This window comes from Colobus angolensis, unplaced genomic scaffold (assembly GCF_000951035.1).
Source record: "Colobus angolensis palliatus isolate OR3802 unplaced genomic scaffold, Cang.pa_1.0 Scaffold142, whole genome shotgun sequence".
Lineage (NCBI taxonomy): Eukaryota > Metazoa > Chordata > Mammalia > Primates > Cercopithecidae > Colobus > Colobus angolensis.
The window spans coordinates 5,243,349-5,258,274 of NW_012114511.1; the positions used below are offsets into that span (position 1 = coordinate 5,243,349).

Consider the following 14,926-nt stretch of genomic DNA (forward strand, 5'->3'; position numbering starts at 1 on the left):
CACATTCAGGAGGCTGGGGCTTCCCTAGAGAAGGCTTTGGGGGTGAGCTGGGCCTACAGCCTCTCTAACCTGCACCTAATACCAGGGTAAGAGAGTATGGGGTACATTAGCCTATCAACCAGGATAGGAGTCTGAACTCAGCACTGGGGGTTGGGTGGTGGTTGGTGGTTCCCACTGAAACTGGGATTGACCCTCTGATTTTCAGGGGGCACAGAGGACAGATTGGAAGGAGCAGCGGGTAACAGCCTTCCCAGCCTTTCCCACCAGGTCATCGGCTATGACTCTGGGAAGGTCTGTCCCGAGGGCTGGAGAAGAGCAGGGTGAGAGAAGGGCAGAGAGGAGAGCCCATGGGCTGCATCTGGGGTGACAGAGAAGTCAGGACCTCTGCCTTCCCCTTTTCCCACCCCACCTCCCGGGCCTCAGTTTCACCTTTTGGTAGCCTGGGGATAATGCCATGTGTGCTGCCCTCACCCGGGGGAGGGGGTGGATGAAGGATGGCAGTGTGCCCCGGGCACTGGAGGGAGTGAAGGGCCTGTGAATTCATGAGACGGGTGAAGATGTGGCGAGGATGAGCAGGCAGATGGGGGTGGGATGGGGAATCACCTGGACATGGGTGGGGTAGGGGCAGAGGGATGAGGAGGATGAGCTGATGGGAAGGGGAGGCATGCCACTGGTATGTGCACAGGGCTGGAAAGAGTCTTGTTCTGTCATCATCCCCTGAACCAGTCCCCAAGAGTCACGCACCAACCGTGCTCTACAAACACACGGAGAGAAGAGGAGAAAGCAGCAAGAGGGACTACAGAGGCCCCTGTCTGGCCCAGACAGGGGACAGTCACCTTGATTTGGACTCCCATTTTCAAATCCCCCTACGTTGTCTTTTTTTTAAAACAAAATTCAGTATCAGTGACACTGTTTCTTTTGGCACTGAATTCCAGAAAAACAGGAGGGACGGAGTGTGCCTGCTTTCCAACACTCCCTGCAGGGCTCTGAACCAATACACAACAACAAGTGTAAGAAAACCAGGAAGGAAAACTGATTTTTATAGAAACTGGAATGAAACTGACCAGTGTAGTTTCATTATCCAAGCTAAGCGGAAATGCAAAAAAATCAAAATAAAAAGTAAACAAACAGCACAAATGGTAAGACGTGAGTTCCATTTCCTAAATTCTTTCCTTTTTATTCCATTCAGGTGTCATCAGGAACCCCAAGAGGCCTGCCCCCCTTCCCCCGCAGCTCGTCCACCCCCAGAATGGCCTCTGGGCTCTGCCCTGCCCCCCACCCCCCTGCCCTTCTCCAGCACAGCTATGAGGACCTGCTGTTCTGACCGCATCTCCACTATGGACGCCCTCTCCCCCGAGGGCTAACAAAGGGAGTCAGGCAAGTTGGTTCCAGGAACCTTGACTGGAACCAGGGGAGGCTGAGATGGGGAAGTGGTGGCTCTGGGTACCAAGTTCTAAGCAGTGCAGCTTCCCTTCCCTGGGGAGGGGAACAGGGCATCATCTTCACAATGGCTCAGGCTCCTTCCTCTGCTCCTCTCAGATTTAGCTGGGCAGGACTCAGAGGTCCTAGGGGTGCAACCTTGCTGGCAGGGCCCTCCTGGAGCCCATATATCTCACCATTCCTTTGCCCACACCGAACTCTAGCACTGGAGCCCTGGCCCCCATGGCCCTCCTCAGCCCTGGCACCTGTCCTGAGGGGCCAGAACCTTCCCTGCCTGGACGAGGGCTGACTTCAGTGACAGTGCTGGATCCCTTCAAGGTTCGGGGTCCAAGGGGCTAGGGAAGAGAAGAGACCTACCTAGTGTATATGTCACAGGGAGGAGGAGGATGCGGGAGACAAGGAAAGGGGGATGCAGGTCTGGGTCATCCCTGTGAGGTATTCCAGGACCCTGATGAATTTCTAGTAGATCTGTTCCAAAGAACTCTGATCAACTTTCACAGCTACGATGTTCCCTAGGGTCTGTCATACTAACATGGCAGCCTCCTAGAGGCAGCAGGCAGGGAAGGATAAGGGGCTGAGTCTGCACTGAGAACTTCCCTAGAGGGCCTGTTGCTATTGGGACTCTCCCCCTAAGATTCGGGGAGGGTGGGAAGGAGGTGGCAGCAGGGGCAGGGTAGGGCCAGGGAGGAAGTCAATTGAGGAGGCCAGCTGGGGCAAGAGCCATGGTTCTGCCTGGCAGTGCGGGCCGGGTCACCCAGCACTGAGGTGAGCATAAAGGAGGCGCGGCCCCTCATTACCATGTTGTTTGGTGGAGGGGTCTTGAAAAGTCCTGGCCTCCTCAGACCAGGCTCACATTCCCGGGCAAGGGTGTGTCCAGGAAGGGGGCTGTGGATCTGGAGCGGGAGATCAGAGGCGTGGGAGCTGAGAAGTGCTGAGTCTGACCTTGCCTGGCGGAAGGTCAAACATCTCTCTTTGAATCCCCATCAAAGTTTTGATGGCCTTTGCCCAGATGCCATGGGAATGGGGCAGTTTTAGCACCTTTCCAGGGCTCTAGTCTTGGGCTGCTTTGAAACACTGAAGTTATTAACTAGGCCCCCCTCCCACTCCTCCTCTAGATCTGTCCGGAGTCTGTGCTGCCCTCATCAAGCTCCCCTCCCCTCCTCACACACTCACCAGAGAATCTGTCCAGGGGGCATTGTAGGCCCAGCTGCCCAAAAGATCTGGCTGGGCCTGAGCAAGCCCCCCTGACAGCCTCTCTCCCACCTGCCCTGTTTGCTATGGGGAGTGGGTGGTTCTGAGCTCCTTGGAGTTCCTGCTGGGGCCACCCTGCCTGGTTGGTGAGCAGGCTCTGGCCCCTGGGGAGGCTGAGAGGCCCCAGCCTGAGCTTCTCCTCCACCCTGACCTCCCCCATTGGATCATACCTAGAGTGGTGTCCTTGCTGGTATCCCCACATCCCATGGAGTGGGGGCTAGGGGCTGAAGGGGCACAGGCAGCACCCAGGGCATCTTTGTACAATGGGGTCCTGTAGGGCAGAAGGGCAGCCAGATCCTGAGGTCAGTACTAGGTTCTGGGCAGACCCCTCTTCTACCCTCAAGACTACAGGAGCAAAGGGCTCTGGAACCTGTGCTCTGCCTGGCCCCACCAGGCTCCTCGCTACTGGGGAAGATGCAGCCTGGGAAACGTTCATTAAGAACAAAATTTGGAGAGTTGCTGAGAGATGGGGAGGAAAAGATGGGGAGAAAGAGGGACTGAGGGAGGCAGAGAGAGAGAGAAAGAGAGACAGAGAGAAAGAGAGAAAGAGAGACAGAGAGAGAGAGAAAAACCCAGTGCGCAGTGCCTAGGGCATAGACTAGCATCCCCATCTCCCTAAAGGGTGTTGGTGAAAGGGTAAACATCAGGAGATGGGGTGGGTAGGGGCCTGGGAAATGGGGACTGCACAAGCCCCTGTGCCCCTTAGAGCTTATATCTCCTTATACTCCAGGAAAGGGCTAGGAAGTAGGGCAAAGCTTCCTGTCTACACCCCTTGGGGACCTCTTGTCAGTGGCTTGGAACCCTCTTTTACTAGAGCCCTCCACTTCTGACCCAGCATCTCCTACCCTGCTCTTGCCCCCAAGCCCACCCCTACTGGTCACTTACTTGCAGGAGAGCTGGTTGATGCCCTCGATGTAGTAGCAGACGCCTCCATTGACGCAATAGGACTTGGCTGTCTCGTTGCACTTCCGGGCGTGCCCCGACCAGGATGAGAGGGTGGTGCTCACTGAGGGTATGAGAGACATGTGCCAGTGACCCACTGAGACCATCTTTAGGTCTTAGGAATCATCTCCTTCATGCCCCATCTCAAAACTGGAAGATGACCAGAGGCTGCAGGAATGACCAGGGAGGGGAGGTCTGGTGGTCCTTTCTAGTCACCAATAAGGCAAAGGAGAGGCCACCATGAGCTCTGCCCGTATGCCCAGTGCAACCTTGCATCCAAGCTCTAGGCAAACTTCCAAAGGCCAGGAAGATTTTCATTCTTTTGTGGGGGGAGCAAGGTGAGATGAGAGCAGGAACTGCTTCCTCTGCTGAATAAGGGCCCACTTCTCCCCTTCCCTGCCTGGCTTTCCGGGGGCTCCCCTGCAGGTGGTTGAGATGCTGATGTCTCATGTGGTGAACAAACGTAGGAGGCAGTGCAGGGAAGAGACACCTACACCCGCCTGCATGGCTTGGGCTCTCATGGTGGACCAGGGAGTGGCTGGAAGGGAGCTGGGCCTTCAGGGGATGGCACCTTCAGGACACGGTCATTTTCTAAGATCTGGAGAGATGTTGGAGGTAGGGGGAACCCTAGCTTCTACTCTCTTCCCCTTCTTCAAGGGCTAGGCTAGCTCCAAACCTCCCAGAAATGCTTCAAAGGCTACTATGCCCCATCTCCATAAGCATCTGGGGTCTTCTCCATATCTCCCCACCCCAGACAGCCCCCTCCTCCCCGACCTCATCAGCTGTTGCCCCTAGAGGGAGCCTCCAGGTCTTGGACAGCCCCAGCCATAAATCATGGGTTTCAAGTTGTTGGGGAGGAGACAGGGCTGGGGAAAGGGAAGCAGGCAGCTGGGATGCGAAACTGGGGGAGAGCAAGGCTGGGCCTTAAGGCTGCTAGTGCAGACTGCACTGCACGTCCGATGGACTGGACTCATTTGAGAAATGAACATCACTGAAGCTCTGCTCCTCATCAGGGAATGGCATCCAGAAAGCTGGCTTCAAGTGAACATTCTTGCCCCAAACATCAGTTTTAGATAATGCCCTGTCCAATCCAGACTGGACAGCCAGAAGCAGGTCCTGCTCCCCTCAGCTCCCAGGGCCTCTGAGGGCCTCTCGCTCTCACCCAGCCCAGCAGTGGCCTCCTGAATGAGATGGCCCAAGCTACCCCAGCTGGCCCTGTCTCCTCAGGGGTACTGGGTCTCTCTCACTCCCCTCAGTAATGGGGGTGAAATTCCCCTCAGAAATGGAGGAGGAAGAGGAGGGCAGGCACTTGGCGCCCTCAGTGTTTAGACATGTGGGGAGACGGATGGAGCGCGGGGGGCCAGGAGTGTATACACAGCTCTGCCTCTGTATATGTCTGAGGAGCACGCTGATAAAATCCAGCGGGCAGGGCCGGCTTCACTGTCCCCTCCACATCATGCCTGTTGCTGAGCTGGCATCCCGGAGCCCCACCCCTGCTGAGGTCTCCCTCCTCGGCTCAACCCCAGACCCAGCTGGAACCCACGTGCTGGCTGGAACTGGAGACCTCCTGCTGATCTTTGCCCCACTTCTGGGTCAGTGAGACCCAGGGAACTAAGAAAGGGACAGAGAAGAGAAACAGCTGAGGTGACCACACCTGCCAGTTGTAAAATCCCCTTGCTGGGAGAAGTCTCGAGGTTGTCCTGCTCTTCATTTACATGGCACAAGAGGAGTGAAGAGAGAGAAGGCAGCGAATGTCTGGCCAGAGTGCAGTGTGTGTTGCAACAGAGCCTCAGGACTCCTAGCCCTTGGCACCCAGGCTTGACATAAGCAGACGAACGCAAGCGCTGTGAGGACTGCAGGCCTGGGCCCTCCTGTGGGCCTTGGCTAAGCCAGAGAAATCTCAGTCTGGATCTGCCAGGCTCTGCCTGGCGCCCTCTGCAGTTGTGGGTGGCACAGACTGCCCATTGCTGTGCCCATTGTTTCACCCCAGCCGAGTGAGCAGTGGACAGCAGGGAGGATACTGGGGTGGCCGGGGCCACAGTTGCACACTTGGGCTTCTCACACATATATGTCTGTGCTCATCGGGGCCTTGAGAGGACAAGGACAACTCCTGAGGAAAGATGGGGCCTCCCCAGCCGGGTGCATTGAGCCTGGGCTGCCAGCATCATGTTGTCGTGGGGACGAGGCTGGGGCCCCGGGAAGGTAAAAAGGGAAGACAGTTGGGGAGCCAGTCACAGAGGGTGTGGGGAAAGAGTGACCATGGGTGTTTCCACCTCAGAAAGGCCACTCCTCTGTAACGGCAGGGCCTTTCCAAAACACTGCAGCCCAACTCTGCCAGTGGCGAAGCCACACTCCATGGAGATTTCCACATGGAAGAGCTGCGCTCATGCTGTGGCGTAGTTACACTGTTCTAGCACGCGTGGGCTCCTGAGGCAACGTGGTTACACCCCCCTTGTCAGTGTATCCGTATCTCTCACTATGGTCGCCCGTGTTTAGAGAAGTGAAGATGACATGGACTCTCCCTTTACACCTCCACGGGGATGGCTCACAGCACCCCAAACTCAACAAGTCCAAAACTGGGCTCTGCACCATCTGCCCTACCCACCTTCTTCCCCAGTCTTCCCTATCTCAGTGACCAAATGGCACAAACCAAAGAGCTAGAGGGCATCTTTGACTTCATCCTCCTTTACTCCCCTATAGCCATTTTTCGCCAAGGGTTGCCATTTCCACTTCCTCAAGAGACTCCATCCATGTCTCGCTACCTCTTCCCCTAGTCCAGGCCACCATTGTCTCTTTCTTTGATGACCACAATAGCTTCCTCTCCGGTCTTTCTGCCTTCACTCTTGCCTTCATCTCCTTTACTTTGCAACAGCCACAGTGGTCTTTAAAATATGTAAATTGTGTCAATCTTTTCTATTATCAAAGCTCTCCCGTGGCTTCCATTTGCACTCAGAATAAAGCCCCCAACTTCTTCCCAGGTCTTATTTGGGCTTCACCACCTCTCCCACTTCATCTTCCATCTTTCTCCTTCAGTATGTTTCAGACTACACTAGTCATAGCTCTGTTCCTCTAATAAGCCAACTACTCTCCTGCCCAGGATGTTCAAAATACAACAAGTGTCTCAGGGAGGCCTCACCTGACTTCTTAAGCTGCTCAGGTTCCTCCCTTATTCCCTCTCTTAGCTTCATATACTTTTGTTTATAGTTATTCTAACATAATTACATGACTAGGTGTGCAACTGTTTGCTTTTCTCTCCCCCAAGACAGAGTCTTGCTCTGTCGCCCAGGCTGGAGTGCAATGGTACAATCTCAGCTCACTGCAACCTCTGCCTCCCGGGTTCAAGCAATTCTCCTGCCCCAGCCTCCCAAGTAGCTGGGATTACAGGCACATGCCACCATGACCAGCTAATTTTTGTATTTTTTAGTAGAGATGGGGTTTCACAATGTTGGCCAGGATGGTCTCGATCTCCTGACCTCATCATCCACCTGCCTCAGCCTCACAAAATGCTGGGATTACAGGCTTGTGCCACCACGCCCAGCCAACCGTTTGCTGTCTAATGCTTAGTTCCTTCACTAGAATGTAAGCTCCATTTGCGCAGGAGCCATGTCTGACATGTTTACTCTGAACCCCAATGTCCAGCATGGTGCCTGGCACATAACAGGTGCTTAACAAATATTTACTGAATGAATGAATGAGAAAATAAACATCTTATTCTTTGGGGGGAAAAAAGTGCCCTGTGCTACCATTGCAGGGATTAGTCTGGTATCCTTGACTGATAATGATATCTTTTTGGTAGATTAAAGGACTGTCTCCTATTAAATGCAAATATTCCAGAAAGGTCCTTAGAGGAATGAAAATCAAAGCCACAATGAGGCCACGCCCATGGCTGGCTCACCCCTGTAATCCTAGCACTTTTGGGAGACAAGGCGGGAAGATCACTTGAGACCAGGAGTTCAAGACCAGCCTGGGCAATATAGCAAGACCCCATCTCTATAAAACATACACACACGCACACACTCTGAGATACCACTTTCACTAGGATGGCAAGAATCAAAAAGACGGATAATAACATGTGGTGGTGAGGAGGTGGAGAAATTGGAACCCATATGCATTGCTAGTGGGAATGTAAAATAGTGCAGCTGCTTTGGAAAACAGTCTGGGAGTTCCTTAAAAAATTAAATGTGCTCATCATGTGCTCCAGAATTTCCACTCCTACGTGTATTCCCCAAGAGATTGAAAACCTATGCTCACACAAAAACTTGTGCCCAGATGTCCACAGCAGCATTATTCATAACAGCCGAAGTGTGGAAACAATCCAAATGACCCAAGAATCCAAGCTTATGACTGGATAAATAAAATGTGGTATGTCTATACAGTGAAATAGTATTTAGCCATAAAAAGAAATGGAGTACTGATCCATGCTACAACATGGTGAACCTTGAAAACATTATGTTAAGTATAAGAAGACAGTCACAAAAGGCCACATATTGTATGATTCTATTTATATGAAATGTCCAGCATTAGTGGTTGCCAGGGCTGGAGAGAGGGAGAAATGGGAGTGGCTGCTAAAGGGCACGGGATTTTTTTTGGGGGTGACAAAAATGTCCTGAAATTAGTGGTGACGGTTATATAACTTTGTGAATATACTAAAAACCACTGAATTGTATACTTTAAAAGGTGAATTTTATGATATATAAATTATATCTCAAAAAATTAATTTAAAAAAGCACCCCGGAGAGGTAAGCCCAGGAAGTTTTGATGAACCGTTAGTGTCTTGGTGTGACTTTATCAGGGCCCCTGAAGAGTGACAGCGGCGGGGTGGGAGCCACCGCTGTGGAGATGCGTCCCCTGCTGCCCACAACTGCAGCTGCTTCTCACCGTTGCTCATGGAGGAAACTTCTGCTTGTCCTTCAAGACTCGGGCTGAGTGCTTCTTTATCTATCGAGGCCCCTTTCCCTTTGATAAATTGCCTACCTTCCTCTCAGTTTGTTAGAAAAGGCAGACCTTTTAGAGTTCAGGTTTTGGTTTCCTGCCACTTGAGGGACTTTCTTGGGGGCCAAGACTGTGGCTCCCCAGAGCTCTGAGCAAGATCTTGTTGAATAAGCGCTTGCTGAATGCATGACTGACATGAGTGTGCATCTGTGTATGTGTGTTTTTAAACAGCCAGCCTTTTCAAGACTCCAGGTAAGAGACTGGCCCAGAGACCTCTCCAGGGCTTCCATGGTCCTATGACACCCCAGGTCAAACCTGCCTGTCCTCTGGGGCAAAGCTTGACATCAGGGGCTGGTACAGTCACCTCAGGACATTCCCAAGCTCCCTTTCACCTGGGATGAGACATCTGTTTCTCTAACTCAGAAGTGGGTTGGACCAAGCTATTGTGTTAGCACCACAAACTTCCTGCCGACTCCTCCTGCCCGCCAGTTCAGGAAGGCGGGAGTCTCTTTGTGAGCTGGCAGAGCTCTGACTATAAGGAAGGCCTAATCTGATTTGTGGAAGGAGCCCTGGGCTCCACTCAAACAGAGTAGTAGCCACCGAAGAGCCAAAGCGATACCCACCGAGCAGCCTGCTGTTCCCCGATGGCCTCCCCGTGCCCTCTTCTGGCTGCCCCATCCCTGTAGCCCTGGTTTCCCTTCGGCCTGGGCGGGCCAAACCAACCCACCCTGGGATGAGTCAGAGGGGGCAGACCACAGGGTGTGGTTGCTGCAGGTCTCATGGGCTCCATGGATAAACAAGGAGCCTGGGCATCTCTGCCTGGGAAAACATCCCCAGCAGGGGCCTCCTGGTCCCCAAGGGTAGGCTCTTGCCTGCCATGGACTGCACATGGCAGCAGAAGTGGTGTGGTGTGTGTGTGTGTGTGTGTGTACTGGTCAGGTGCACAGGATGTCAGCCTTAGCATGAAACTCAGAATCCCAGGATTTTGGAGGGAAGGGGCTTAAAGATCATCCAGTTCAGCCCCATAATGGGAAAACCAAAGACTGGTGGGGTGAAGTGACTTACTCAGGGTTGCATGACATAGAGCTTGGACGAGGCCAAATCTCCAAACTCTTTCCCCTGCTCTGCCCTGCCGCTCCCCTGGAGAGTCAAGAGGCAAGAAGGCTGTGGGAAGCTAGGATTCCAGATATGCCCTCAGTGCCCAGCCCAAAGGCTCCACTGTCTGGTTCCTAAACTGATCAGAGCACAGCCTGCTGAGGGCTGACAGGACTCCATGTATGGGACGGGACTTCGGCTTACCTGAGGGGTCTTACCACCTCTGGCCACAGGCCCCAAGCCCTGTGCAAGAGAGAGGGCACTCCTATGGTTTTCTGCATGGCAGCCACTCCTGCTTCCTCTGCTAACAGCACCCCTCTAGGGAAGTGCTTTTCCATGGAGTTCTGGCCAGGCCATTACTCACAGTGCTCTGTCTCTCAGTAGCCCCTGTGCACACACAGACAGGCCAGGCAAGGATGGCCCCACCCTCCAAGCACAGTGACTGGACAAGTGGGCCACATGACCTGGCAGGGTCAATCAGAATCCATCCTTGTGACTGTACTTATGGACACAGAGACAAAGCTATCTCTTTTCTCCAGGCGGTGGGCTGGGATGGGGTAGATCTGGAGCTGTCTGAGGCCATGGCCTCCTCTTCCCACCCCACTCCCCAAACATGAGAGAGGCCCATTTTACAGAAGGAAAGAATGAGGTCAGCACATAGTGAGAGAAACTGTCTTGAGCCATCCTATGAGTTCTTGGACCCTTCCTCTGAGTTCTTAGATTCTGTCACGCCTGGGGCCAGTTCCACTTCCGAACTTACCAGTTTTATAAGCCAATAAATAAATCCCTTAAGATAGGTTTAAGTTAGTTCCAGTCAAGAAAGTCTTGACTAATAAAACAGGAAGGCCCCAGATCCAAAGTGGATCTGAGAATGTCTGACCACTATAGCAGAGGTGGCAGGTGCTAGACCCCACATACAGCCCACTTTCCCAAACTTGGGATAGGATGAGAGAAGTAGGAGCTCAGACACCCTCCCTGCTATCATGCCAAGGCTGGGCCATAGAGGAGGCAGTAAAGACCTTGGAGCAGGTTATAAGTTCTCTTATATAATATTTACCAGGCATCCACTGTGAGCCAGGTGCTGTGCTAGATAGACCCTGAGGCTAGGGTGGTAGACAGACTAGACATAGCCCCACAGAGCTCAGAGACTAAGTGTTTGCCAACTACTTTTACATTGTACAGCTCTATCATTAACTAGGTGTTTGACTTCGGGAGACATATTTAATCTCTCTGAGCTTCTCATTATTTATAAAATATATCCTGACTTTGAGTATGGATTCATGGGATAACGTGGAGTTTGGCTCAATAAATACTGGCTATGATTGTAACTTCCAGGAGAAAGCATCCTCCCTGTTCTCCCCACTCCTGAGGCTCACAGATTCACTGGGGTGGCCATGCCCACAGAGAAAGTTCAGCAATAGCATGAGAGTTGAAGGCTAATCAAAGGCTAGAATTCAAGAGATGCCATCAGAGCATGGTTGGCCAAGGAGTGGCCCAGGAGTGGAGCCCTACCTGGGAGAGACGCTGCAGTGGGTTGGGATGGTCAAGGAGGAAGAGATGAGGCCGTGGCCTCCTCTTCCCACCCCACTCCCCAAACATGAGAGAGGCCCATTTTACAGTAGGAAAGAATGAGGCCAACACATAGTGAGAGAAACTGTCTTGACCCATCCTATGGGTCAGGATGGCACAGGAGCAAGAGTAAGAATGGAATGGACAGGGGACTGATGGAAGTTAGGTTGGAAAGATCTTTTAGGCCAGGGTGGTAAGAACAAAGTCCCTATTCTGTGGTTCTATCGGGATGGGGAACATGACAGGATAAAAGCACCTTAGGAGGCTGCTGCTCTGGTTCAGGTGACTAGGGATGAAACCCAAGCCGGGGTTACCCTTGAGGTGTAGTTAGAGCAGAAGCGGCAGGCGTGAGAAAGATCCAGAAAGAAGAATGGCAAGGCCATGGAGACTCAGACTTATTAGACACAGTGGCGAGGGAGACCAAGGAGCATAAGGGCCTGGGAGATAGGGTGTCCCTCACCAGGACAGGACAGACAGAGTCTGAACTAGGTTTTTGTCTGGGGGTCATAGGGCAGAGAGTGTTCCAAGTCGTCTTTTAGACTATTCTGGGTTTAGGACATATTGGAAGACTGTCTGGTGGAAATAGAGGCAGGTAATGACAGATATAGGATTAGATTCTGTGATGAGCAGGAGTCGAAGTGAACCCCAATAAACAGGTAACCACATGGCACACTCAGTCTGTGTGTATTGGGAGCAGGAGAGTGATCTGTGGGATTTAAGGTACTCAGGCTAGAGTGGAGAGGGCACTGCCTGAGGACAGGCAGTTTTGCCAGAGAGGAGAGGCAATTTCCCCAGGCAAGGGAAAGAACCAGGGCCTGAGAGGGCAGTGCAGCAGGAAGGCAGCTTCTACCCTGGGGCTGGGTCTGCCACTGTAGAGACCAGAAGGTAAGAGGTGCCATGAGGTCCTGACCTTGCAAGACTTCAAGGAGTGGGGATGGCCTGTGGGGGAGGAGTTTGCTGTCCCTGAACAGGGGCTGCCGCTAGGGGCCCCAGGCATCCAAGCTGCCCACCCATGGACCTTTGGAGATGGCTGCCTGCGCTCAGGTGCCCAGCAAAGCAACAGGCAATAGGCAGTCAGCCTGCACATGCCCCGGGCCTGCCTCTCGCTGCAGCCCCGCTCCTGGCAGCCCAGCCTCCTATAATTGCCTTCTAAAAATATCCTTCCCCCCACCCCCACCTCTTGATTTCAAAATATTTAGTTTTCAGGGTATTTAAAATGAGAGCTGGCGGCTCTTCCAGGCCCAGATAACAAAGCTAAACATTTATGCTTCGACTGCATTTCTCTGAATCGGCTGAGATCTAGGGCTTGATATGGCAGCAGCAGGAGGGAGGGGAGTTGAGTGCGAGATGGATCACATGCAGGCCCCAAGGGCCGGGGGGCCACTGGCCTGCCCTGCCAAACCCCTCTAGGACCCTTCCCTCTGTCGGGGCCCACCTACCGCTGTTGACGTAAAGCCGGCCCCGGACGGTGTCCTTCCCCAGGATGTTCTCTGCCTCGCAGACATACTCCCCAGCGTCCTCCACCTTCACCTTGTTGAACTGTAGTCGTGAGTTCTTTCTGGTTAGGGAGGGGATAAGAGGGAGAGAGGCATGAGCCAGGGCCGGCTGTGGCTCCCCAGCGGTCACCCAGCGGTCGTCTCTCTCCACAGAGCCACGGTGGCCCTGCAGCTTAGATGGGAAGGAGATTCCCTCCGCCCAGCGATTTCTGGAGTCCAGGTGGGGGCATGGAGTCCCTGCAGCTGCAGGGAGCCCTGGGCCCTTAGGACAACACAGGGCAGGACTAGTGGCTGCTCACAGGTTCTAAATCTGTGATCCCTCACATCCGCTTTTCTAGGGCTGGACCACTGTTGTAACATTCTTCTGGGGGAGTAAGGCCAGGCCCTATAGGAAGTCACATGGCCACCTCCCTCATTCCCAGCTGCCTCCGCCTCTCCTGGGAAGTGGCAACCTGTCATTCTGGGTATGCAAGGCCTGTTCCCAGATACCTGGGAGGGCGGCTGTCCTGACAGATTCCCATGGCGATGGTGCCCAGACTCCTCGTCAAAACCTGGGGCTCTCCCTTGTTCTCAAAATCAGCCCTGCCACTAAGGGGCACTCTGTGGCTTCTCCAAGGGGTTTTTGTTTCATTCATTCATTCATTCAACAAATGTTTTTTTTTTTTTTTTTTTGAGTTTAAATGCATTTTATTTTTAGACAACCTACATGACATGTTTTTCTTAAAAACAATGCCTCCACTCCAAATAAATCACGGTCAAAATAAATGAAGAGATCAAGATGGCATCAGTTCCACTTGTCTAAGTCCTGGTGTTGTGTGGATGACAAGCAGAAGCCAGTTACGATGACAGGTGATAGATCCAAAGTAACTGCCAAATTTGTTAACATTTTTCCATTTCTAAACCATCCTTAAAGAAAATCATATATGGGGTGACACCATCCTCACGGTAGTCCAGAGCAACCATGCCATCTGGATTCATGTTTTCACCAATAAAGAACTGGTAGTTTTTGAAATTAGCAAGGATGTGCTTGATTTGTTCTGCAGCCCCTGTCATAAAAGGTTTTACTCTTTCTGGTCTCTGTTCTTCAAGTTTGCCTTTGATTGATTTCATGTAATCTTTGATGTACTTCTTGTAGGCTTCTTTTGTGAAACTTGTTTCCTGCAGGTGATGGTTCATGACAATATCGACACCAGTGATTACTGTGCTTTCGGTACCTTCGCCCTCTGGGCCTTCAGCGGAGGCATTTCCACCAATGAGCGAGTCATCAATGTTACCTTCTGTCCTACTGACCATCTTCCCCTCCACCTCCAGGCACAGCCCATCCGCGATCTCCCGGATCTTGTAGATGTCGGAGAACATCTCATCGTGGCTGATGAGGTCCCGGTAGATAATCATGACGGCGACTGAAGGGAGACGACGGCGGCGCTAGCTTAGCAGGAGCCCGAAACTCGGAGCGAGCGTGATGCAGCCGGAGCAGCGCTCGGGGGGAGGGGGGAGCGGGCGGAAAAAGCTCAACAAATGTTTACTGAGCACTTTCTGTGTGCCAGGGGCTTGTACACCTTGGGGAACAAAAAGATCCTGGACTTGATCCTCAGGGCCAACCTGGGTGTTCTCTTCTTACAGAAGGGAAAACTGAGTCCTAGAGGGACTTCCTGACTTGCCCGAGGGCACTTGGCAAGGCAAAGGCGGAGGTATGCCAGGAGCTGCAGCTCATGAGGACATTGGCTATCTCTGGGAACCCAAAGCTGGGGCTAGCCCTGAAGCTTTGAACCTAGTCCCTGCATGCTGAGAACTGTTTGGCCAGGCCTGGGCGGATCCCCCCAGTGCTGTGACTCCAGGGCACCTGGCCCTGGTACCCCTCTTCTTTCTGAAGCCCCAGTCAAACCTCTCCTTCCTTCTCAGACTTTCCCTGCACCTACCCCAGGGTGCTTAGGCTCTGCAAGGGTCTGTTCACAGCCCTCACCCCTTCCTCTGCCTCCAAGGTCCAGCACAAGCTCTGGATAAAGCCTGGGACCCCAGCCTGGCCCCCAGGAGAAAGCAAGAAGTAATATGGTAATTTCTGTAGATGGTATGATTGCCTCCTCTTTTTAGTGCTGAATTAAAAAGCCAGGTTTCCAGCCTATGTGTAGTGGGTTGGAGAGGTGGGGGAACACGAGGGAGGGCAGTAGAGCCATCATTGCCCTGAGTCTAGGGTATGTAAA

General features: G+C 52.8%; 1 protein-coding gene and 1 pseudogene across 3 annotated transcripts in view; both read right to left on the reverse strand.

Annotated features, from left to right (window-relative positions):
• Window positions 1-14,926, reverse strand: part of NRG2 (neuregulin 2) — a gene marked incomplete at its 3' end in the record, with an annotated part of 207,999 nt that overhangs the window by 19,714 nt on the left and 173,359 nt on the right. The window contains exons 3-4 of the mRNA XM_011935338.1: window positions 12,669-12,787; window positions 3,577-3,697 (exon numbers count right to left, since the gene is read on the reverse strand). Of these exons, the coding sequence (XP_011790728.1) occupies window positions 3,577-3,697; window positions 12,669-12,787 (240 nt within the window). The remainder of the gene's footprint in view (window positions 1-3,576; window positions 3,698-12,668; window positions 12,788-14,926) is intronic.
• On the reverse strand, window positions 1,782-14,247 carry LOC105507001 (annotated as a pseudogene). Of its 2 annotated transcripts, XR_001001027.1 has the most exons (5): window positions 13,520-14,232; window positions 4,272-4,283; window positions 2,606-2,608; window positions 1,945-1,952; window positions 1,782-1,793 (listed from the first exon to the last, which is right to left on the reverse strand). The product of XR_001001027.1 is annotated as a translationally-controlled tumor protein pseudogene, transcript variant X2 (transcript). The 2 variants fall into 2 exon arrangements; XR_001001026.1 differs by lacking the exons at window positions 1,782-1,793; window positions 1,945-1,952; window positions 2,606-2,608; window positions 4,272-4,283 and having other exon boundaries at window positions 13,379-14,247.